This window comes from Copadichromis virginalis, linkage group LG2 (genome assembly GCF_057382275.1).
Source record: "Copadichromis virginalis isolate Kocher_CV1m ecotype Utaka linkage group LG2, C_Virginalis_male_GT1.1, whole genome shotgun sequence".
Taxonomy (NCBI): domain Eukaryota; kingdom Metazoa; phylum Chordata; class Actinopteri; order Cichliformes; family Cichlidae; genus Copadichromis; species Copadichromis virginalis.
Window position 1 is genome coordinate 33,601,048 of NC_140619.1, and position 25,638 is coordinate 33,626,685.

At 40.2% G+C, this 25,638-nt stretch overlaps 1 protein-coding gene across 1 annotated transcript; it reads right to left on the reverse strand.

Annotated features, from left to right (window-relative positions):
* Positions 1–4,161: 4,161 nt before the first annotated feature.
* On the reverse strand, positions 4,162–25,638 carry slc16a2 (solute carrier family 16 member 2). The gene is made up of 7 exons (XM_085431059.1): positions 24,493–25,638; positions 13,617–13,761; positions 12,842–13,334; positions 11,370–11,513; positions 8,828–9,056; positions 6,629–6,894; positions 4,162–6,531 (listed from the first exon to the last, which is right to left on the reverse strand). Exons 1-6 carry the CDS (start codon positions 24,923–24,925, stop codon positions 6,644–6,646), a joined length of 1,695 nt encoding a protein of 564 aa, XP_085287185.1. The 5' UTR covers positions 24,926–25,638; the 3' UTR covers positions 4,162–6,531; positions 6,629–6,643.

Genomic DNA, 25,638 nt, shown 5'->3' on the forward strand with positions numbered 1-25,638 from the left:
TTTTGGAAGAACAATGAATATCACTGGTAAGCAGCATCAGCAGAAATCAAATTCAGGCCAATTTCTTTAGCAGGTTTACCAAACCGCTCCTAGTACAGTGTCTCTCCTTTCTCCATGGCTAGGACTAGTTCAAGTAAATTTACTAAAAAACAAGGTTGTGACTTCTTGTCTCATTCTATAAGGTTGATTTCCAGTAAGTAAAAAGATCAGTAGTGAGGTAGTAAGTAGTAAGGCTGGTAGGGCAAGAGTTGCTCAGGCAGGTTAGTAAAGAGTTCTTTACAGCAGGTACTCAAACAGGAAGTAGGATACAGGTAAGTACAAGAATAATGACTCCAAACACACAGGTGAGCAAATAAGTAAAAAGTGGCCTGAGGTATACTACCACTACCATAACAGTCGCACAATGAGTGATGGTGTACTCTGGGTTTAAATACTGCATGGACGGGGCATCTGAAAAACGTTAAGGAGAGAACTGTTCTGAGCATACTGCAGCATGTTCAGGGCTTTGATAGACTGGCCAACCAGGAGGTAATCTGGGTGGGAAGTGATCAAAGCATTAATGAGGGTTTCAGCTGTGTTCTGCAGATTTTGAGAAGGATTTAATATAGAATGAGAATTTGAGGGTGGAGTTCAGCGTCCAATCATGTTAAGGTGTAAATTAGCCACTTTTGAGAGAATTGACTTGGATGGATGGCTGGACAAACAACATGTGCCTACAGAAGTATAAAAGAAATCCATGAATTAAACACTATATAGTCATGCAATATTAGAACGCTCACATTTAAAGGGGTTAAATAATGTAATGTGTGCCCCAGAAATATCATTCTTCATTGTGTTTATAGTTGCTTTATAAAGGAGCTCCAAGCTCAGAGTTGAAGTCAACAACTGATTTATTCTTTGCCTTGTGACACGTGCCCAGTCATTCCCTTTGTACATAAAGAGCTTTGCTTTCCGGAGCTGATTCAGCGAAGCGTAAACTTCAAGATTAACCATGACCGGGTGCCTAAGTGAGGAATACTGAGGCCAGCGCAGGACTTAAAGCCTGAATGAACACAGCCATGTTGCTCTGGTGATAGTGAACAGATTGCACATTTGATGACCGAGAGTGTGTCCATGGACAACAGCACAAAAACACAAAGTTAATCTCCAGTTGGGTGAAATAGTTGACAAGCGAAGCGCACAGCTATAGAGAAAAGAGTGACAGCATGAGCTGCAATATTATGTCTTTATTATAGGTTTAATAGAAAAAAAATGTGCCTCTTTTGATACAGATTCAAAATTATGACAAAAAAAATCCATACATTTTTCTAGCAGCATGACTTAATCTCAGATCATGTGATGACACTGGCCTTGTTTGATCATTCTGTAAAAGGAATTAAACGGATAGATATATATTTAAAAAAAAAAAAAAAAAAAAAGCTTCTTTTTTTGCAAAAGTACAGCTTGTGTGAAACAGAAGGACAAAAGGTGGCAGCTTTAAGAAGTGACGAGAGGCCATAGAGGTTTAACTGCAGGAACCTTACTGGAGGTTAGAGAAGGAAGGTTTATCAGATCCCTGTACTGAAATATGTAAGACTGTGAGGAGGTCTCAGCTGAGCATCACTGCAGAACCATACAGACAACGTACAGAATCAGTCAACAGTTTTAGCACACCTCCACTTTTCCAGTTACTGCTGTTTACATCACATAGTGTCTAAACCAGGAGGGTCAAATATAAGGCTCAAGGGCAGGGATAGGGACGCCAAAGACTCCAGTCTGGCCCACTGCATGGTTTTGGAAAATGTGAAGGAGGCCATGAATGATTTTTTTCATGTTTTGCAGCTTTCACTAATGATAAAGAACTCCCTCATGACCAAGTAAATAATACCCTAACAATTAAATCACAGAATGTTCCTGTTGAAGCTGGCCCTCTGGGTCCTTTCGATGTTTGGCCGTCTCTAGAAAAATTGTTTGCATCTACTTTCAAAGCTACGTTGAACTGCACCGCTACTGGAAATTATTTTCTTAATTCTGTTTTTGTTGCAGTTTACTGCTTACCTTTGTACCATTTACGGTCAATAGACATTAACAGCCTTAATCTCAATAAATACCTGGAAAATGGAGGGAGTGCTCAAAACTTTTGACCATTAAGTGTTTCAAAAAATTTAAAAACACAGTTACTAAAAACATTGGAACATTTATAAATGTGGAAACATGATGCCTACAGTTAAGATAATTAAAAAAATATATATATCACTGAATAAAACATGTGGAGTGTGGAAAGGTCTATACATTATGCATGTGCGACCTGTAATATTGTGTTCTTCCTGGAAGGGATCCATAGTAATCTGCAAATCATGACTCAGCGTATAATAGAGACCCTCAGCTATGCTTTAACACATACTGTTTGTTTTAGATGTTACACAGTAAGCAGAGATTGAGGTCTGAAGAGCAGCAAAATGACACATTGCACACCGGTATAACAAGGCTTGCTACTGCAAATGGTGAAGAAATTATGCTATTTTTTTAAATTACCTATAAAACAAACAAACAAAAAAAAAAAAACAAGTAAATATGACACAGTATAATCACATTTAGTTCATCTGACCTGTATTTCTATGGGTTTTGAAACAACCAAGAAAGCACATAGGGAATCATGCTAGCGTTGCCTTTTCACGTGTACATTAGAGTTTAATGTGCCTCTTTGAAGCTGCTACATGCATAGTGTATGTCACAAGCAGCACAGGAGAAAAAGGTGAAGCTTTCTGGGAAACAGTGACAAGTCTGACAACAGCTCAAAGCTTTCTAATAATACAAAGTATTTAAAAAGAAAACATTAAGTAAAACAAGTAGTAGTGTTAGTAGTACATACATAGTTTAGGTAAAGTATAAGGGGCTCTACTGTAGGTTTAGCGGTTCCCGAACTACTACCAGCTACAGCTTTGAGTGCTACAGAGACAAATGCAACTTGTAGTCCAAGTAAGCATTCATTATTACAGTCTGACATGATCAGAATGAAATTAATGCAGTCTCATAAAGTGGACCACAAACCCAGTGATGCTGCATAGATCAAACGGCTTTGCTAAGCCAAACACTGGTTTAGCAGACACCCTGTAACCATACACATGTACTCATGTGTCTCATTTTTCATTCATTTGGGTGTTTCGCCTTTATGTATTCCTTCAGAACCGGACACACAAACTAACTCAACAGTTCTCTTTCCAGCAGTATCACAAAAAAACTTATTTATGATTCATTTAGAAGAATTATAGTAATATATGTCATTTTTCTGTATCTTAATCTACAGTAGGTTACAAAATAAAAAGCATTCAGCTGCTTCTGACCAGAAACTGGACGAAGCCGTTAGAAAATGAAAAATAATCAGTAGAAAAGTAGCACAGGTATATCTGGAAACAAATTTTGATCACGTGTATAGGTAAATGTAAGGCAGGCAAGTTTTCATAATTTAGGTTTCTGCTGTGACTCAAATGTCTTGTTTTTGTCTTCAAAAGTGTGATTTGGAAAACACTAACATGATGCCAACATACTAAAAATTAAGAAAAAAAGCAAAAAAATGTATCTTCACAGTCAATGACATGCTAAAAACTGAAAAAAAGAAATCTATTACATTTTGTTTGGATGGATATAATTGGTGCATAAAGAAAAATCACTTTTCACAACTGGGGGGTCACCGAAGAGGACATAATGTTGCGACATTAGCTTTATCTAATTTTTTTTTACCAGTGGTGGAATATAAATGACACAGGCCCCTAGTTTGAGCAGCAGTGGAATTGACAGTGTACACAGAAAAGATAGTTTATATAATAGAATTTGCCTCATTACATTTCATATTTACATATGGGTGGATGCACTTCATATAAATATAAACCAACTCTATAAGGACGCTGAATTTGCACTTCTAGAAGCATCTCCTGAAATCATTTATAATACTTAATTACAAAATCTGTTGGGCAGCTGGTGACTGTTTTAGTTAAGTAAAAGAGGCTTTGCATGGAGGGATGATATCATGTTAAACCATTCATTTATATGGCTGGTGTAAACCCATCATTTTTAATTACCACCATTTTTTTTTTTTTTTTTTTATTGGCCAGCAGCAGCTGCAAATTATGTAAACAACCGTTTGCACTGCCAATAAAATCTAACAAAGCCTTAGACCTCAAACTAGAGACGTGTGATTTTGCTTCCCAACCTGCGCATATAAACTGTTTATATTCCTTTATTCCATCTTATTAAGTATATCTGACAGTTAAATAACAGCATTTCTTCAGCTGAAGACAATTTCATGAAGAGAACTCACGGTGACAACGATCAGTGAATGTGTCGGAAGAGCGGGAATGTTGAGGACTGAAAACAACAGAGTAAACGGATACGAAGGCAGAAGATCTGTTAAAAACGTTTACGCACCAACTGTTTTGGAAGAAGCGAGACTGACTGACAACAGACATTTGGCAGTTTTGTGGCTCTCGGACTGTAACAGAAAAAAAGAAAAATCTCAACACAGAACAGCAACGTTAAAAAATAATAAAGAATGTCGAAGTGTTCAACTGGATTGCTGAGGATTGTGTAATTACTGAGGTACAGGTGTATGTTTCCTATCCAGAACCATTTGTCCATATAAAAACTACACTCAGCAGTGAGGTTTGTGCAGCTTTTATGCTCTGATCTGTTGTCAAGCAGGAGCGGACTGAGTAATGGCAGTGAAAGCAAGGAGGGGAAACCAACAAGGAAACGCCAGCTGAATGCCACGGCATTCCCCCCTTTGTGATTCAGTTATGCATAGAACCACGTAGAATTGTGTAACTCAAACAGCTGATTATTGCAGCTCTACTTCACGTCTGTTCGCTGAAGTCTGTCGTTCAGGAGAACTTGCAATCTAAAAGCGCAGAGGTAAGTGGTCCAAAATGCTAAGTGGTAGTTACCACTACAGATTGTCCTCCCGAGGGAATACTGTATCTCAACAAGATTGCAACTTTGTCTCTTTTTTTCCATTTCTGCAAAAACAACTAGTGATGTCATCGTAGTGATGCTAAATTAAAGCAGCAAACTGGCTGGATTATCTGTGAGACGGCCTGATGAGGGCTTGGGCCATTTGGCAGTTTTTAATCTCTGCCCCCTCTTCATCAACAGACCCCAACTTAGCTTCATATTAAATAAATGCCTCTAATATTAAATGCAGATTCATACACGCACAGGATGCATGACTATCTTTGTGAGGAAGATCACTGACATCATCCCGATCTTTAACCCTAACCATCCAAACCAACACCCCAACCATAACCTTCTTGTAAACAATCCTTAGGCCACATCATAACCTTTAAACAGGCAGAAAGGATGTGAAACTCAAACTAGTCCTTACTAAGATCACTAGGCAACCACACACACATACACTTTCAAACAAAATGCCTTTTGCAAAGTTGAATAAAGTCTATGTTTTTCACAGCCATTAAGTTCCCATAACTACTGCTTGACTCCAACTCTTTCCACACCTATAAAGCACAAAACTGTTGTCAGTTATTTTTCAAAGCTGTGTCAGACACAGTTAATTCAGATTTGTGTAGCACCCTGCTAAAAAAAAATTTCGTTTGGTGAGAAAAAAAGCAAACATTTATGCTTTACAGACTCAGGAGGAAATACCCTCTATTAACTGTGGTGGTGAAAAGTCACTGACCCAACACTGAAAACTGGTAACAGGTCAAAAACACTAAGGTTCATTGCATATGAATCAGTGGAATCAACAGCTGCCACAATTACACACGTCCTCCTTGCAGGCAGACTGGTGAAGAAATTTTGCTTACGTTTTAGACAGCGGAGTGTGAACACACAGTGACGCCAGGGTCTAAAACTCATGTGCAGCTGAGCTGAGGTGGATTGTATCTGCTGGCAATATCTGTTACCTCCTGTGACATGTACAAACAGTACGCATGCTTCTCTTGTAGCTGTAACAGCAGAAAACACAGACAGAAGCGCAGAGCCGAATACGGCAAAGCTGCAAATCATTTAAGATATAACCATGTTTTAGCTACACATACTAAATAAAACACATTGTGTTAAAAAGAAATCAGATGTTTGAGGTACAACATAAAGACATTTTGACTTTATCCCTTCACTAGTTGTTATTTTATATACCTCTTCTTCTCAGAAGATCTAAAAATAAAAGTGTATCTTTTTTACAGCTTCAAAAGCTAAGGTAGCACGATTAAATGCTATAAAATCAGAAAGACAGCTTTTTAGTCTTCATTTAGTTCCTCGTGGAGGTATGTGTTACAACGACTAGATTAGACTACGTTGTGCTTTTCTGCTTTTATCCACCTCCGACGCTAATGTGCCCTCTTTTCATCCACTCCGTGACTTGTCGCCAGAGCATTGTCAACTTCTCTTCGCATTAAACAAAAAAAAGAAAGAAAACAGCCAAAGAGGGGGGTCTTGGAGGGTTGCAGGTTAAAGATCAGCCAACAGGAAATCCACAGTTGAGACTTCTGGTTAGGTGGAGGACAGATTATGGATGAGAAAAGGTGCTGGTGGGCTGAATCCCTGAGAAAAACAGTATATGCAATATGTTTTAGAAGGAATTGGAATATCTAGACGTTATTGCATACATGTATGTTTTCACATACACGATGTGTCTAACCTTTGTATGATGCGATCAGATGTGTGTCTCTACATCTGTATAGCCGGGCAGGATGTCTCCATTGGAGCAGCTCTTGGGCTCCTCGGCCGGTGGGGCGCTGGGCAACATGTGGGCAGTTGTGGAGGTCTCCTCTGGTGATGCCTGACCTCGCTGGAGCCTGTGGTGGATCAGGGGCACAAAGAACAGCACCACGCCCCCCACCATCGGAGGCACACCAGCCAGGGAGAAGGCCACTGTGTAATTCCCAAAATAGTCATGCAGGAGACCTGTGCAGCGGAGGTAAGGAAGCAAAATGCGAATGGAAAGATTAAAACATCTGCTTTAGATCAAGCAGATTCCCAGTTTGTTTATACTGTGTATACACACAGTGAAATAAATGTACACCCTCTTCCACATCCTGCAATGCATTTAAGCTACTCCGCTGCCCGGCAGATGGTGGACATCGCACACTAGCAAAGACAGGCCGTGTGTTGACGAAGGCAGTGAAGAAAAAGATTTGTAATTACCAAACGTTGTAGTAAACAATACAGTATTCAAACCATTTACAGACCAGGGTGTGCAAAGATTATATGAGGAAGGAAATCCACATTTGTTGGGCCTCAAGGACACATGAGAAAAGAGCAGGGGGGTTTTTTAACTACAGCTCTGGGCCTAGAAGACAATAAGCTTTGTCAAGCCTCATAAACACAGTGTTCCTTAGTTTCAGTTTGTCTGCTTGTAGGCTTTAATGCTAACTAAGCATTAGAATAAACGAACCGTTTTTATGTTCTATAGTATGGTTGTTATTATGGTTGTTTTTGTGGCTTAAAGGGGCCCCAATGTGCTCATTTCCAACTATGTTTTATCTTTGGACTCCAATTGAAGGCTCTGTATGTGTCACAATTCAAACTAATATTTGTTTTTCTTATCATGGGGCCTGGTGCAGCCCCTCAGTTTTTCCTCTAACACAGTTCTTTGGTTCCAGTAACCATAAGTCAATAAAAAAGACACTTTCTCTGCATGCAGGTCACAGTGTGCATTCTCAAGTAGTGCAGTCTGATCTCTTAAATTAACATCCCACCTGCACCGCCTGTTCATATTACTTTTTGGTGATACTGTTCGCTAACAAAGGAGACAGAAAGCCAAGAAACAAGGCTGTTCATTTTTGTAAAATTCATGGAATTTGACAGTAAGAATTCCTTATTTTCTGTCTTGTTTCCTGGATTTCTGGTCAATTGTGAAAAAAGACAAGTGCCCAAAATTAAAATAAAATTTCTGATTATTGAATAGAAAACATTAAAGATGAAATTGGATCTCCTATATCTTGATTATGAAAACAAGACTTTGCAAAAGAAATGGATACAGCAAGGCTACAACTAGCAGGTTTTTTTTTTTAGTTGAACAATTTGCAGGTATATACTGTCATAATGCCTCTTTTTGTTTAACCACACTATAAAAGAGGTGCATAGTAATGTATTATTACAGTAAGAAGGATTATTGGTTGCACCAATATTGCTGGCATAGCTTTGGATATGCTATCGATCTATGTCAGTGCACTGCTGTCTCTAATACTGCAATGCAAAACAAAAATCTGTCATTAGGAAGTGAAGATTATTTTGAAAACTAAATCTCTTTTAAAGAAATTTAAAAAAAAACCCTGCCAGACAGCATGACTCTTCATTTAAAAAAGTACATTTAGCATTTGACATCTAAGAGTTTCAGTATGTTGGCTGAGGCTACAAAGGCCAGGAAAAAGCTGTCAGGAAGTCAGAAAGTTGTGTAGTAAAAGCAGCTCTGGTATGTGTGAGAGGCAAAAGAGATTGTTGAGATAAAGTCAAAAGATGCCTGAGTCAGCAGCGTGCTGCGACTAGTGTTCTTAGGTATTATTTTTTTATTAGCGAGCGGAACAAAAGAACGCAGATCGAAGATCAGTACTGTGTGTGCTTTTTCATGAACACAAATCCTTGGAGACGGGCAGTGGCTGGCCATGAGCCCAACCATCTCTAAACACAAACCAGTGTATAACCTGTCCTGCTGTGCATTTGTCTTTTTCCGTTTACTAATTACGTTAGTTGTACCCACGTCCAAAGTTTTTCTCTGCTAATATAATTCAGCTCATTGTGCATCCCTACTGCCAACAAGCATAGCACAGATGTGTAAATAACATATATCTGCGCTATTCAAAAAGTGGAAAACACACACACATATATAGCTTCTTACCAGCGATAGGTGGACCCGCAGTCATAGGGATAGACATGAGGCCTAGAAGGTAACCTATAGCCTGCGAGGCTTGCATGGGCCCGACAAGCTCAAAAGCTATGGGAGCCATCATGGTGAGGAAGCATCCATCACACAGTCCCAGAAACACACACACGACCACCAGCCCGGCGAACATCGAGCACTGAGGAATCATCATGGACATCAGGCCAAGAACAATGAAGGAGACCACCTGCAAAATACAGCAAGAACCCATAAACAAGCTTTGAATGTCTTGATGCTCTCCTAACATTCTTTTTGACAGATAAATATGCGTTAAATGCAGTCAGTCAGATGGCTCACATTGCTTTCTTTTTGCCTTTGTTCATGCATGTAAATCTGGCCTCAGGCAGATATGGTTACGTGTGCAAGTGGACACACCCTCCATCTACAGGCTCCACCTACACATATTTATGTCAGGTAAAGTTATTTGAGAAAATAAAAAGTACTTTGTCTGCCAGAGAAATTGATCATGAACGATAAAAAGTCCTGATATGTTCTCATACATACTTTAAATATGCAGAAAAACAAAGTTCTGATATGAGTAAGTCTTACCACTTGGCTCGGTAAGACCTGTTGGTCCTTACTGTGAAATACTATTTAAATTAAGTGTATTTCTGTGGTAACAACATAAAAGAATTTTTGAATTAATTTTTCCAATTCAGGACTCTTCCTGTGTCATCGCTCTCATCTAACGTCTCCGTCAGGCAAAGTTCAGCATCATAGTTACATTTACTATGGTAATTCACCTGAGTGCACCGGTGCCGTCATCAATCTGATTAATAAACTACATGTTAATGATTATGAAAAATATAAAAGATATAAAGCTGTCTGTTCACTAAGTGTCTACGGCATGAATGCTGTGAATGACTGTTCTGTGTCACTTCAAAGAGCCAAAGAGTGTTACTTCAAATCCCTTCACAACTACAACAATGTGGATTTAAGCAATTAAAAACTGTGTTCAACACTTGGACAAAAGAAACATACTGGATTTCATTCTATAAAAGACTCTTGCATAACTAGACTCTTTAATATTCACCGCCACACTGTCAGGAAATTCTTTATATGACTAATACTGCAAATGAAGCTTTAGAAATACTTTGCTTGATATCACAGATCAGCACATTTTAAGTATGCATGTCCCACAACTTCAAAGTTGTTTTTATATTTTAATTAATCCGTAACTCCGTGCCCCTTTGCTTAGTGAGCTGCTTGAACGAGTTTACTGGTCAAAACAATGGATCCCTGTGTTTTGCATTCAGCAGAAGCCGCACGTGCAGAAAATGGCAACTCCTGTTTGTATTCACTGCACAAATTGCTCTCACATCACTGACATTATCCAGTCATGTAATTCCCCTTGTGTTCGCAAGTCTGTTTTTCATTCCAGAGAAACATAATGCCATTAAGCCATTAATAAAAACGAATTTCTAATTTCACCAAGGTAATAAAAAATAAATATTTTAGTAAAATTGGGCCTAACAAACAACACAGGTGTGTGAAAAAGTGTTTGCCCCGCTTAAATGTTTCAAATCATCAAACATATGTACATATGTACACAAATGTAAACACAAGTAAAAACAAAATGCCGTTTTTAAGCGAATTATTACATAAATTAACTGTTGTATATCACATCTTTGGAAAGCTGAGTCCCCAGGCCTGATTACTGCCACACGTGTTCTCGATCAAGAAATCACTTAAACAGAAACGGACTGACAAAGTAAGCAGTTGACCAAAAGATCGTCAAAAGCCAGACACCATAGTGCGATTCAAAGGAATTCGGGAACAAATGAGAATCAAAATAAGTGAAAACTCCCAAGAGGTTATAAAGCTGTTTCTAAAACTGTGTGACTCCAGTGAACCACAGGGAGAGCCAGTATCCATAACTGGCAAAAACACGGAACAGTGGGGAACTTTCGAGGAGTGGCCAGCTGACCAAAATTACCACATGAGCGCGGCGGCGATTCATCCAAGAGGTCACAAAAGACCCCAGAAAAACATCCGAAGAGCTGCAGGCCTCACTTGCCTCAGTGTTCATGACTTCATAAGAAAGAGTCTGGGCAAAAAAAAGCCTGCATGGCAGAGCTCCAAGATGAAAACCACTGCTGAGCAAAAGGAACATAAAGGTTCATCTAGGTTTTCCCAGAAAACATCCCGATTATCCCCAAGACTGTTGGGAAAATAGTCTGTGGACTGACGAGACAAAAGCTGAACTTTTTGGAAGGCGTGTGTCCCGTTACATCTGGCATTTCAGAAAAGTAACATCATACCAACGGTCAAATATGGTGATGGTAGTGGGATGGTCTGGGACTGTTTGAGTTACTCTTACATAGTAAGGAAAAGCATTAAAAAAAAAGTGCTTGTGTGGGTGAATGAGGCAAATTTTATAAAAACCACTTTTTGACAGGCACACTTACCACTGTGAAGTGCATTAGGTTTTCCCAAAAACAGACCAAACAGTAAAGAAAAGCAGTCTGCATAAATTTTAGAGCTTCAATAATTCCCTCACCTGCATGTAGACTTTCCGTAGACCAGGAATGAGATCCCCGATCTTTCCAAAAGTGAGGCGTCCCACCCCTGATGATGCTCCTATGCAAACAAGGAGCACCCACTCCTTTTCAGTGCCCTTGAACTGTTCTTTTACAAAATTAATCTGAGAGACACAATAAGACAGAATCATTACTGTGGACACTGTTAGTCCGTAAAAGTCCATCGTGCATATAATGACAAAGATATTATACAACGTGCTCATGAACCGTATTCTTCATTGCCGAGAAAACATTACACTCAGCATTTGTTGGAGTGGAATTGTTCATCCTTCACCCCAAATCAACCTCAAACATTAACAAAATGTCCACATCAACAGACCTTTGGAACTGCGGAGCAGGAAGACTGAACGCATATAGGTCAGAGCCTCCCGCTCCCTTTAGCCGTGACCCCCAAATTAGATCCAAAACATGAAACCGCCCTCTGAAGTCTTTCCTGAACATGCTGGTCCTTGTGAAATATTTGCTCTGCTTTGAAGGTCTACATTCATCAATGGCCATAGGATAGGTATGTTTAGGGATACAGAGAGGCCATACAGGAGAGGTTTCCTGAGATGGTCGAGCCAATACAAAGACCGGGGCAGTGTTTACATCTGGGCCCGGGCCTGAAACAACAGGCCTGACAGAGGGAGGCCGGAGCTGGAACAGCCGACATCTGGATAGAGGGAGATCAACTTCACAGCAACTTAACACTTCATCTTCATTTTTTACTATCTTATTATCACACCCCAAATTCAATCAGAGTTCAGACTTTGAAAACATACTTGAGTTTGTGGATGTAAACAAAATGGATAAATGGACTTCTTTTACTTTCGGCTTCTCTAGCTGAGTAGTTTAGTTAGTAGTTAGTAAACTACTGTCAAGCTCTTTGGCTTCAACATGACATATTTAAATTATAGATTTTCCCTTTGGGCAACCTTTTTCAAAGGTTGTACACTGAAGCAGAAAAAAAATTAAGAAGAGCACAATTAACTCCTGGCAACTGAGTGCTGTTCCTCACAGAAGCTATTGTGACAAACTCTGTTATCCTTATTGAGAGGGACAAAGGCGATGTTCAGCCACTGCTCATTTACTCAGTTGACATGCATTCAATTGCCCTCTTTCCAAAAGGCCTACAGAAGATGAATGGCACCAGACCTCCCACAGTGCAACAGTATGGCTCTGACATCAATCTCACTCCCCCTCATTTCCAGTGTCAGCTGAGAAAAAGCATTTTTACATCAAACCCATGATTAGGAACCCCACTGATCTCTAATGCTCTTTGTGTAAGCGCATAATATAAATAAAGAGGTCGGAATGTTTTACCACAGCAGAAATAACTGAAAGGCTGTTAAACAGTGCTTTCTTTATTCACATAAAAACTGGGCTTATTGTAAATATTTATAAAGCAGCACCATTTAGAAACAATTACTTCTTGCCTATCTTATGTTCTTACCAGATGGATATATGGCACGAAATAGCCCAATACAGCTGTAGCCACTCCAAATGCCCACACTCGGTATGTGACGATGTGAAACACACGCAAATTGAAGTACTTCCTGATGGTGGTTATCGCCCTGCTCCACCTGCCTCCACTTTGAGCATTAGCTTGAGTTTGGGATTCGGCATGGTCGGGGCCTATTCCTTGGGGGCCCATGTCTCCCCCAGCAGGGATCAGAGGCTTGAACATTAGCGCCAGCAGAGCCTGGATCAGCATGAAGACGCTGAGGATCTGGAATGTTCTGCTGAGGCCCAAAGGTTCCACCACCTCTTTCAGTAACACCGGAAGGCCCATAGAGAAGAGGCTGGCACCAGCCGTCACCACACCATTGGCCAGACCCAAGCGCTGGCGGAAGTAGTGGCCCAGGATGACCAACGAGGGCTGGAAGGTGAAGGAGGAGCCGCAGCCAAACAATATGCCGTATGTGAAGTAACGAAGGATCAAGGAACTACAATGAAAAAAAAGGACATCAGGAAGAAAAACGAGCATAAATATAATAATAAATAAACCCAGTGTAGGTTGTCCACAGAAAACTCTCACAGAGGACCACATGGGCTAGCCGACATGGGGCCCACATGGGTTTTTCATGTGCAAGCTCATAATGGTTTACCCACAAAATTTCCTCTTGGAGGCCTAAAAGGGCAAAACATCAAGAGCCCCTGATTTAGCATATAATTTTACATGGTTTCATTCATATTTTCAAAGGACGTATCTGACAAACATGTCTTACTTTGCAAACGATGTACTGAGCAGTCCTATAAAAGCCAGTGCCGCCCCACTCACAGCCGTCTTCCTGCAGCCAAAGTGGTCTGTGAACATGCTGACCACAGGTGAACAGAAGAAGATCATGCCCATGGCCAGGGCCCCAACCCAGGCTGGAGAGGAAGTTGAGAGAAGAAAGAATTCATCATCAGAAGCATGTGGAAATCTCAGGTGTTATACCTATCACCTAAAGTAAATAAAAGACACTGTTATATCTGTTTGTACACAAAGCAAAGATCAGTGTGTGCAGTCCTTGACCATTAAAACATAATTTTTTCCACGTGTAGAAGTTATTGCATAAAAGTTAAAAAAGGCATCACTGAAAAACAACATGGCCTTCATGCACGTATGCCTGGGCCTCTATGCAAATCTTTATGTTTTGTTTAAAGTTTTTGAGAGCTTGCAAGCTGTTTGCAAATCTGCCACCTGACCTCAGCAGCAGCCACGCTCAAAGTAAACATGTGTAGCATTTTGAGTCTTGCCTTTAAATGCCCCATACAGTAGGTATTAATTAACCCAGACAATAAGAATTTTGCCCACAAGATTTCCCGAAGCTTTGAAAAACTACAAAGCTTTGTATGCTGCACACTAGTTTTTTCTTCTCTGTCTTTGTGACTCTCTCACCACCTGATGTGATTTGCTATTAATATACATTTATGTAACTCTACTCATTATTGTGTCTACACTTGCATCATGTAGATCAGACACGCTCTATAAGATTTCTCATGGTGATTAAGCAGATCAAAAAGTGAATCAAAGTGGATAGTTCTGGCATGTAGAGCATGCAGTGTTAAAACATAACGAGGCAGATTTCTCTAGCAGAGACACCGCGTACCCTGTAGTACAAACAAACACATGTCTGGATCCAGTCCCTGAGGGAGCAAAGGTAGCTTTGATGTCTACCATGGTGTCTGGGCCTTGGGTCACACTGGTCCAACAGTCCAATAGAAATGAGACCAGAGAGACTACTAAACAGCCTGATGGCAGGATTTATGTACCTAAGCGCACACACACACACACACACACACACACACACACACACACACACACACACACTGAGTTCAGAGTGAAACATGAGCTGTGCACCACTGTATAAATAGTCTTAAATGTGGACACTATGTAACCCTATGTACTATACTATACATGTAATACATGTTCTGGTACACAGAGTACGATTAAAGCACAGGACTCTACTCGAGTCTTTCTACAGTTTATTCTTTCAAATTAAATGGAAAAAAGGGGAGGGGGGTCATACACCCAGCCATATAGGTGGAATCTACATCCTCAATAACAATTTCAGTAGATTTAATAGTATAATATATTAAATGCTTTTGATACACATTCACTAGTCACTTTGTTACCTTGCAGTGCTGGGTTAGACTCAGAATCAACAAGGTGATGGAAACAGGATTTTGGTCCGCGTTGACATCATAGCATCACACACTTGCTGCACATCCATACTGTGAATCTCCTGTTCCACCACCTCCCAATGGTGCTCTAGTGGATAGTGATATACTCATATTACAAATGAGTATATCATAAATGACCATCATAAATGGTCCACTATAATACATAGGTAGGCTGTGATGCTTAAATTATGCTTTATTGCTCAAGGTGAGACTTTTTCTAGTCCAGTCAAATTCTAAATAGCATACTTTGAGGAATTTGCAAGTAGTGAGACATAAAAACATAAAAACAGTGCCCTTTAAGTTACCTAAAAGTGTGAACTGGCTGATAGTTATGAGTGTTTCTATTGCTGAATTAAACTCACTGCATTTCCTCAGCTTCAGATATTATTTCTTACTGATGTAGCTCCTAAGACCACTTAAGCTACCACCTGTAATACTTTTCCTTTTTTCTGTTCAATACTAGATGTCCAGCTGGTTTGTCTGGAAAATACCACAGGCTCTTAACTTAATCTCACCAATCTCAGCTAGTGATTGCGGCGTTCCCATCTGGACATGCACTGCTGCTAGCATGCCGTTTCTTGCAGACTCATTCTTGGAAAGCCCAATATCTGACACAGAGATGTAAAGTGTTTTATAACACTCAAATTGGTCAGTTTGGCATTATAATGTAGTTCCAGTATTGCTTTTTTTAATGGCTCTAGCACCTGCAGTGCTAGTATTGCACCAATAACAGTTTGGATATGACAAACCAAAAGGTCCGATGTGAAATCAGAGGGTCAAAACAACAGGCCTGTGTCACACTGCCTTACAGCATACTCTATATTCTGGCCAGCCCCACAACAAAGCCCCATTTCCCTGTGTCCTGACACAACAACTGAGTGCACTGTGCTCATTAGAGGGGATTAGGTCCAAACACTTTCAAACAAAAGCAAAAGAACACAGTGAGGGAGACTGGAGCCAAATGAAAAGATGTCTGTTTGTGTGGGGTAGCAAAGAAGGGGGTTAACAAGCTTCCATCTCTTAACATGATTGATGCAGTCTGACAAGAAGCAGCATACTCTATAGGACCCATATTTATGTTAGAGTAAGAACACTTAAGGCAGAAAAATGCAGTTGGGTTTTATATAATAAGAAGTTTATATAAGACTAATGAGTTCAGCATGCTTTATGCTAAGCTGTAATATATGCATGCAAGACAACTGTGTTTTGTGGATTTCTTCTATGTGTTATGTAATTAAAATGTATATTTACATAACTGTGTCTAGTCTAATCTGTGTCATGTGTAGCCATCCTAGACAACCATATATATGACAGCTAAAAGGTACACTAAAACTAAGTCATTCATATCACAGAGGCCCTGTTACTCCATTCATAACAAAGCTGAAATTTAACCAGGCATTAAATTACCTACACTGCAGTTACTAAATTATTAGGTTCACAGATCCTTTTTTATGAGCAGCTGTAGAGCAATGAGAAACTGACACTATTTTGTTGTCCACAGCACCAGATTTGAAATGAAATAATGACGTTTAACTGCCTACTTTCAGTCTTAATTTGAGAATATCAGGATTCATATCAAATGACTAGAGTAGGAATAATAGGTCATTAGTCCCCTTGTTTAAGGGGGCAGAAAGTACGATACTTTGAAGGGAAACTGCTCAGAATATGGTCTGTGGGTTTTCCAGAATAACAAAGACACTGTCCTTGGAAAGATCCCTTGCTGTTGTTTTTGTTTTCATTGCTTTGAGAAGCACCAATGACATTTTCTTTCACTTCCAATGTATCCCGCAGTGTATGAAACCATCCGCTTAGACGACTGCGAATGCAGCGCACTGCTGCTTTCAGCTCAAAATTATTGTTTCTGAGCCAGTGAGCCCAAACAATCAAAAACACATCTGTTAAAATGCTTTCTGACGATATTTTCCACGGCTGACGCAGACACGGGGAAATACTGCTGAACCTAAACAATGCATCACACTGTTTCTGAGAGCGTCTTGGGGGACGTACTCCTAAAGAAACAATAGTCATAGGTATTTTTGTCCCTCAAGGTAACATAAAATGCTCTTAGCAGGTGCTGAGGCAACATAATAAACTGAAAAACACAAATACATTGCTTTACACTGCTACGATCCAGCAGTGTGTTTTTTGATTATGTACGAGTAATCCCTATGATCCAGCTCAGGTTTCAAACTGCTCCAAATGCACAGATTCAGAGCATTTTTTCTACTCTATATCTATATGATGAGAGCACATATCCCTAATGTGGTCAGTCAGTCAATCATGAGATATTTGGCTTGAATTTAGCCAGAAAAGAGCTAAAACTTCTTCAAACGCAGGCAGTGCACAAACTTACAAGCCGCACCAATGTCCAGTATTAGATCAAACATGTTGAATCATCTATAATAATAATGGATTGGATTTATATAGCACTTTTCAAGGCACCCAAAGCGCTTTACAATACCACTATTCATTCACTCACTGGTGGAGGTAGCTACAGTTGTAGCCCCTCTGGCCAGCACCAGTAGGCGGTAGGGTAAAGTGCCCAAGGACACAACGACCAGGACAGAGAGCCCGGGGATCGAACCAGCGACCTTCCGGTTACAGATGCGCTTCCCAACCCCATGAGCCACGGTCGCCCATGTGAATCAACTGTGAATCATCCACGAATACTACAGTAGAGTCCAAGAACAACACTGTGAAGATGAAGATAAGCATAAAAGTCACCTTTAAATCAGTCATTTTTATCTTATAATAATTAATACCATACCAAGTTAAAGATTAAAGTCCATAATAAGGACAGAATGTTCATTTTAAAGAATGAGAAAACACTGCTTGTATCATAAAGACAGTAGAATGGTAAGGATGTTGTGTTAGCACAAATATAGAAAGTACAACAGGTGAGGCGACACAGTTCGCAAAGGCTTGCTAGCAGAAGGCATGTGGAGGCCCATCTGTCACAGATCAACCAGGAGTCTCTTCAAACAGCTCAGGCTCAGACCATAAATGAGCTCTGACAGCAAAGCTATCAGGATGCTCCTTGAGTCAACCATTCCCTCTGATGTTTACAAATCGCATCATATTTCAGGCTGAGAGTAAGTGCAAACTGCTTGTGTTGACACTATTAATAAAGCTGAAAGGGGTAATCCTTTTTATTTTTTTTAATGGATGTGTTTTGCGGAGATTTTACTCTGTCATGTGTCAGCGTAGTAGTACAACTGAAATTAATTGGATTGAACTGAAATGATAGTTTCAGCAACATCCTCTATAAACAGATGCATTTTGGTATTGAGGGGACACTGGTGTCCTAGTCGTTAGGGTGCATACCCCATAGGCTAAATTGTGATCAGTAGAAGGGTCCAGAGCCAAGCGCCTGGTTAAATGGACCTCATCCTATCTAAATACAGAAAAAAATGCCTAAAACTAACCAAAATCAACCAATAAATACTCTTTGTACACATCTTTATATACCTTTTTATAAGCGCATGGAGTTTGAAGAAACTTTTTCCAACCTGAACCCATTCCACTGTCCACTGGAATGCTAAAAATGCCTCGTTGCACCCTGATCTGCCAACCTAAGATTTCCAGCTGTCCTGGGAGATGCTGGAGAAATCTGGAGCAGGGGAAAAACAATAACACACTACCTACCAAGAGCACAGCCCTACGTTAATGGTTTAAGACATGTTCTTGGCAGACAGACTATTGTGTTACTTCACTTGTTTTTGATGTTTTTGAGAAAATCCAACAATGATTATTAAGCACATCTAAAATAATGAACAACTAGCCACTGAAGAAACACAGAGATAAACCTGGAATCATTGTCTTTGAAGGTTTCCCCAGTTTCTCCAACCACTGTGTATACAAATGTTATAAGCATATGTTGCACTTCATTCTTCCCCATGTTTAATGTTCTGTTAAAGGCTTTTTAACATTAGAAAGACTTTCAATAAAGACGCCATCGTTGCCTTTAAGCAATGAATCAATGAGTTTAAAGTGAAACAGAGTTTAAAAGGTATTTTTTTTACCTGACTGCTAACGATGGCCAAGATAAATAATGCACAACAAGGTCACACAAAGAAAACAGAGATATGATGAAGCACAACTCAATATTTGGAAGACAGCTTTAAGCAGTTTAGTAAAACATCTTTAATGCCTCTCACTTGTTGGCTAGTTTTGGCTTGTTGTAGTTATTCCTAACTATATATTGTCAGCATGCAGCGAATGGCTGCTTTTAATCTTCAGATACTTTCCAACGTCCAGGCCAGTGAGTGTGAATGTCCCTGTTATTTCAGTATTCTCAGGGTTTTCAACACTTAAAGTTATGAATGCATAAACATTATGATGTTTGAGTTAAAAAGGCTCTCCTTTACCTGCAGCATTACTAATGGAGCCTATCTGGCAGAAGCTTGTCTCAAAGTCTTTGAACCAGGAACAAAACATCACGAGTAATTTTTTAAATGGACCCAAGAAATCACTTAAATTAAGAGAAATCTAGCAATAAATTAGACTACAGGTGACAGGGCAATTAATTTTTGACTAGTAAAAAGGAATCAACTTTTTAAGCTTTTTTGGGGCTCGATATTAGCAGTTCTTATTAATAATAACCGGTGTAGCAACAGCTGAAATGTAATGAAAGAAAACTAAAGTGTGTCCCCTACTTTCATCCAACAGCAGGCCCTCTACACTTACCCTGGATAAACAACAAATTGCTAAACACATAACCTTGTTCTACGCAAACAGCTGATCAATAGTCAAGATGAGATAAACCCAGTAATTGTTTGATCTGTCTGACTGAGCTACCTACCGCATAATTACCACAGATACTGCGCCACTCATTTTGGCTTCAATCCTATCAGTGTGACAGGACCAGGTAAGCTGTTTATCCAGACTGACACCTAAAAGCTGGACCTGCCCCGAAGTCATATCCAGACAAGACACCAACTTGTCCGTAAGCACTGCAACATAAGGAAGTGTGGTTCTGCCACTAAAGCAAACATTTCCTGACTTGATCCTGAAAGGATCAAACCACACTTTGAACTTTGAAGGTGAATCCGCTCCATTTCTGTTTTTTGGTTGTATTTTTTTAAGTTGTAATACTGCTAGGCTAGTAGTTAGCGAGTGTTTTACACACTGTCAGTCTCTTCCATGAAAATTAGGAGGGACCAGCAATCTGCTAGCAACCAAAGCGAATGTAAGGAATTTTCTGATGCAGCTCCCAACTCAATCAGTTTCAACAAATGTCACTTCCAAAAACTTAGAGGAACACAAATTTTCCCTAGCAACCAGAGGTTTCTGGGGATTGCCGACCGGTCTCGATCCCTTTGTGTCTGCAGGCTTAGCGGAATAACCGTAACTTAGCCACCAGCATCTACACTGAAAATATAAGCTTTAAGGTACTTCAGTTATAGTTCAATGTTCCTTATATTGAAATCAGCACTGACGTCACGCAAGAAAGCGTCACCATTTTTCATTTTACATCTAGCGGTTAATGTAACGAGGCATCAGTTTTCTATGCTAAGATAAAAAGATTTTGAGCTGCCGTCAAGGCCAGTGATAGAAGAATAACAGTTACCTGCTATAAAGGCTAAAACCGTTGGCTTTGAGAGGAAATTGTTTCTTTCAGACTAAAGTTAATAATATGACAACAGTTCAAAAGTGCAATCGGCTATATCCTTATTCATTTACCATCAAGGTTATGTAGCCCATTTGTGCAGAGAAACAAGTTTTAACCTCCTATATTTGTATTGCTTTCAAGTAAAGCCTAAAAATCATATACAATTCTTGATAAATTCTTCAGTTGGTTCAACAAAAAAGTTTGCTATCCAAGTTATTCGCATCGTGGCTTTTATTGATTTCCATTTGTTTAAAAAACAGTTTATTTACATATTTATTTATTTACATACATAGTGGGTTTTGACACAATTAGACTCAATGAACAAAGATATATGTGCCTAACATGTCAGTAAAACTATTCTATAATACACTCATGCTTTAGTTAACTGAGCTTGTGTTTTCAATCTTTCCAGATTTAGTTTCTAAAAATGACGTGGTTTGTTCTATTATTTTCTCTCAGTTTTATTGCAGCATTCTTCATTTAGCTAAGCTCCACATCAAGCCACAGGGCTAAAGCACTGCTCACAATAGGTTAGTGAGTTTTCTTATCGGTGCATGCTTGTCTAGAACAGTCTGTAAGATATCCAGGAACAAGCGTAATGTAATTTCTGAATCTTTCACTCGGTGTGTTCTTTTCCCCTGTGAATTTTTTACATCATAAGTCTTTGAAGCAGAATCTGTGACCTAATGATTCTGGTCATTGCTATTACACTTACTAGATCCATTATTGTGCCATTAGTGTAGATGTGGTCAGTGCATGAGGCAGACATGAGTCTAGACATGCCAGAGCTTACTGTGGTAGGAATGATAAATATCTGAGTTAAATCACTCGCATTCTTTGTCATCTTTCTTTAAGAGTGCATGATGAAGAAATCCAGGCGATGTTTAAGTCCCCAAGAATCATTTCACTGCATTTCTCTCTGTTGATTTGTAGATTTGTGAAGCACAGCACATTCAAGCTAGCGGGATTTGATGTAATGTAGGTGACTAAAGCCAACAGGCTTCTGCAGCTGGAGTCATCAGATGTTTTCTCACATTCGCACAGATACCATAGCCTACTGGTATAGTTACTACAGAGTCATTAAGTATTCTTGTGAGAGAATAAAGTGCATAACGCTCAGTAAGTAAACCAACTTTAGGCTTAGAAACAAGTAGAACTTGATGAGCTACTTTTTTTCTCATCACAATTTTCCTCCTGCTCCGTTTCACGGTGGCACATAGATGGAAATAGTTTTAGGCTTCAATGAAAAATTAATTCCTTCCTCACTCAGTCCCTTTCTTCTGCCCCTTCACACACATTCCCTCTTTGCCAACTTTGCTGCAGCTGAAACAGTGCCGGCTGCATTTTGAACTTTCCTCCCACATTCGGTGCAGCCACGTTCATTCGCACACCACCTGACTGGGGGCTCACCCCTCGCTGATTATGAAAGCACCCCCCCCCCTTCCATTTTCAAAAGAAAGGTGTGCCGGGCACGTGCACTCACTTTACAAGTTTACCAACATTTTTGTGGTAACAACTGGGAAAAAAATGAGTAAAGGTGTCATGTTAATCACGGAGCAAATCATTACCATATGTGACTCATAACCCACACACACCTCGCCGTCATTAAAAATTTAAAGTACCTACTGTTCTCAACCCCTACTTCGATACTGCTACGGTATTCTGAAACTCACTTGTTTACTCCTCGATGTTTATAAAAGACCTCAGCAAGGCCTAATGGTGATCTCTAAGTATGATTTCATTATATCCAGCCTTTTGTTATCCCTTATGGTCCTTTGCTTTTTTTTCTATTGAGCAGTCTGACATCTTTTAAAATGTTGTACACGTGTGAATTTAGACCGGATATCTCAAAAGAAGCCTTTAAGATCATAGCTATTGTAGCTAAGCTCTTCCCCTGTGCTTTTTTCCTGCTGCTGAGGTAAAAAGGTCAGGTCTCAGCCTACTCACTTAATCTGTTCACATATGAGCTCAACCCAAGAAAATGCTGGAGATGAAATCCTAAATATGTCAAAAAATGGGGAAGAGAGAATATAAACATCCTGTATAAAATTCCATCAGCTTCTTTTAATAAATAAGATGTCTTTCCTATACCGCCCCGCCCCCCTATTGCTTTTATACTCATAATAATAATAAAGGTTCACATTTGTTCCAGCAAACAGCATTAGTGCCATAATCCCTTCCCACATTGTGACCTTAACTTTTGCATGTGATTGCGGGAACTGACGAGGATTTTAAGAAAAACATCCACTCCTGTTACATGATTCCCGAGCTCAAAACATTTCTCTGTATGGATCAGTACACTGCAGAAGCAGCTTTCACGGTTTTCACAATGAGGAAGGGGAGGAGGAGAAAGAAAGGCAGGAGGGTCCCTTTCTTCTCCCCCCAAACAAGAATTCCCATGATTACTCCTTTAGTCAGTATTTGTTAACAAGATTAACAAGCACAAAGCTAGAAGCCACGGTTACCCAGAAGCCCAGAGCTTCATTAGCAACAAATTGGACGCTGATTTTGTGAACTCACTGAAGAATAGAAATGTTTCTACTGGACTTGCAGGTACAAGAAAATGTCAGATTCCTGCAAACAATTGGAGTAGCACCAGGCCCATTGTTTCTGGGGACTAATTTATCTGCAACAACAAGACTGAACTGTCACATTCCTGTAAATGAACATCAGTGATTTCTTTATTAAGACTGATATCCTTGACTGCTTTGTATAGTGCCTTTCCCGTTGCAGGGAGCTGAGCGCAAATAGTAAATAAGGATAGAGAAATAGTCTGACCATTTAGTAATGAAAGCTTATGATCCTAAACAGAATGGTTGAAATGGGAGAAGTGGGTAGGGTAATGATGTGACTCTAATAATAACTACCTGTTAGATTGTATTAAATACTACAAGCAGAAGCAATATCCCTGATTTACATATCTATCGCAGGATTTTTAATCATTAGTCATGTGCATCTTGGGGACTCTAACAAGTCTGTCCATACTGGTCCAGCAATGCATGGGTCAGACATTCGTATGGACCAATATCGGCCTCGCTAACTGCAATTATCTGTCTACTACCACCCTGGCTGATATTTAACAAAACAGCTTTGTTCTGGCCAAATGTTCAATGATATTGTGGTAAATAGCTTAAAATTTTTGTCTTTGTTTGGTTGTTGGGAACCAAGAGGGGAAAATATAACAAGAAAAAAACAGCACTCCAATATCAGCTCAGTACCGGTGCAAATGTTCACAAATATTCAGTCCTTTGTGCTCACTAGATCATTAAGGAAACCTTTATCAAAGGACCCACTGTAGCAAACTGTGTTGTGGATAAACAGACAGCCTTAATGAATAGTTAACAAGTGCCTACGGTGCTTTTTCAGTTAAGTGCCTGTAACTCATTAGAATGCTGGTGCTTTGGAAAACAAGAGATTTCAACAGGATGTAAGAAGCAATTTCAGAGTAAGAGAAGAAAATAATAATTCAAAAATAAGAATGCAGCAATGAGCATACTTTACACCTGCTGGTGGGGCACTTGTTTTATTCATTACTGTGTTTAGTGTTCCACTGGGAATTTAAGTTATTCCACTTTTTTCTAAAGTGATATACATATTAAAATAAACATCCTGTAAATTAATATAAAGTTGATGTTAAAATGTTTATTATAGTAATTGTGCTTTAAATGACACTTCCACAGCTCTAAGTTCCACTTTTAAAAAAAATCCTATAATTATAAACCAAATGTGCATCAAGATTCTCTACTCCTGTCCACCAGCTCACTTGTGGCTTCAGCTCCAGCCCACCTGAGCAGAGAGATACTGCTCAGATAGTACTTACTCACCCACTTTGAACTGGGATGTTTGGTCTTCAGGGTCTGTGTGCTCCTTCACCAGCATCATGTGCAGGATCCCGAAGGAGTTGTGAATTCCGAAGATTGACCCGTTGCACCAGGTTGCAGCAAAAACCACCAGCCAGCCAGCGAAACCACCTTCGGGTGGGACGAAGCCAGCTCCGTGGCCGGGCTTCTCTACCTGCACCCTAGCCTCGAAGTCGGAACCCGGCGTGAGGGGTGGCTTGCAGCCGGTCTCGATCAGCTGCGTATTACTGTCCTCCTTCACGATTTTACCCTCGCTGCCGTCCGCCTGGTCATGCTTTCTCGTGTCTAGGTCTTGAGGGGCATCCCTCTGCTCCATCTGAGGACCTGGAGCCGGCTGTTCCGTCCGTGACTCTCTGTCGGACGGCTGCGCTTGGTTGTCTAGCCCGTTGGTCCCCATGCTGTCTGATCTGGCGGAGAGGCTACTGTGGGCTTTTGGCGCACATGCATGAGATATAGGTCGCTGACATAAGAGCACCGATTTGAATAACAGCTTTGATTGGTTATCTGTCAAACGTGAAAGACGGACGGTGTTTTTCCTGGCACACAAGCTTCCTACACGCTGCTCGCAGCCCCAACTTCAGCGAATAAACTCCAACCTGCAAACATAGCGTGTGTCATTCTGGCCGGAGGTCTATATTTCCAGGAATTAGCTCGCACCGCCTATCCTTCCTTTTAATGCAAGCCTGCCTAACCGCCTATAAAGACTAACACCATGTATTTACTTGTGTTGGCTCTTCTCCTCGGTGCCGAAAGAGGATCATCAACCTGCGAAAACGTCCGCTCCGCCTCGACTCCGTGTAGCCCCGTCGCGCAGTTCCCGCACTATCATCAACATTTCCCGATGTTATATGCAAGAATTAGACGCTTCTTTTTATCTTTACAATGTGGATATGTAACGTAGGTAGGCCTGTGCATGTCCCGTAGGCTGTAGCGGTTCTCAAGTGTCAACACACACCGAGCCGTCATTCAGCAAATCCACACACCCCTCCTCCTCGACCACCTCCTTTCCCCGGCGGACGGACAGTTGGAGCCAATGGTGGAGCTTCAGTACAGTTACAGTAGAACGAGTTTGCACTTCGTGGCTTTTCGCGGAAAAACCCGAGTGTGGCT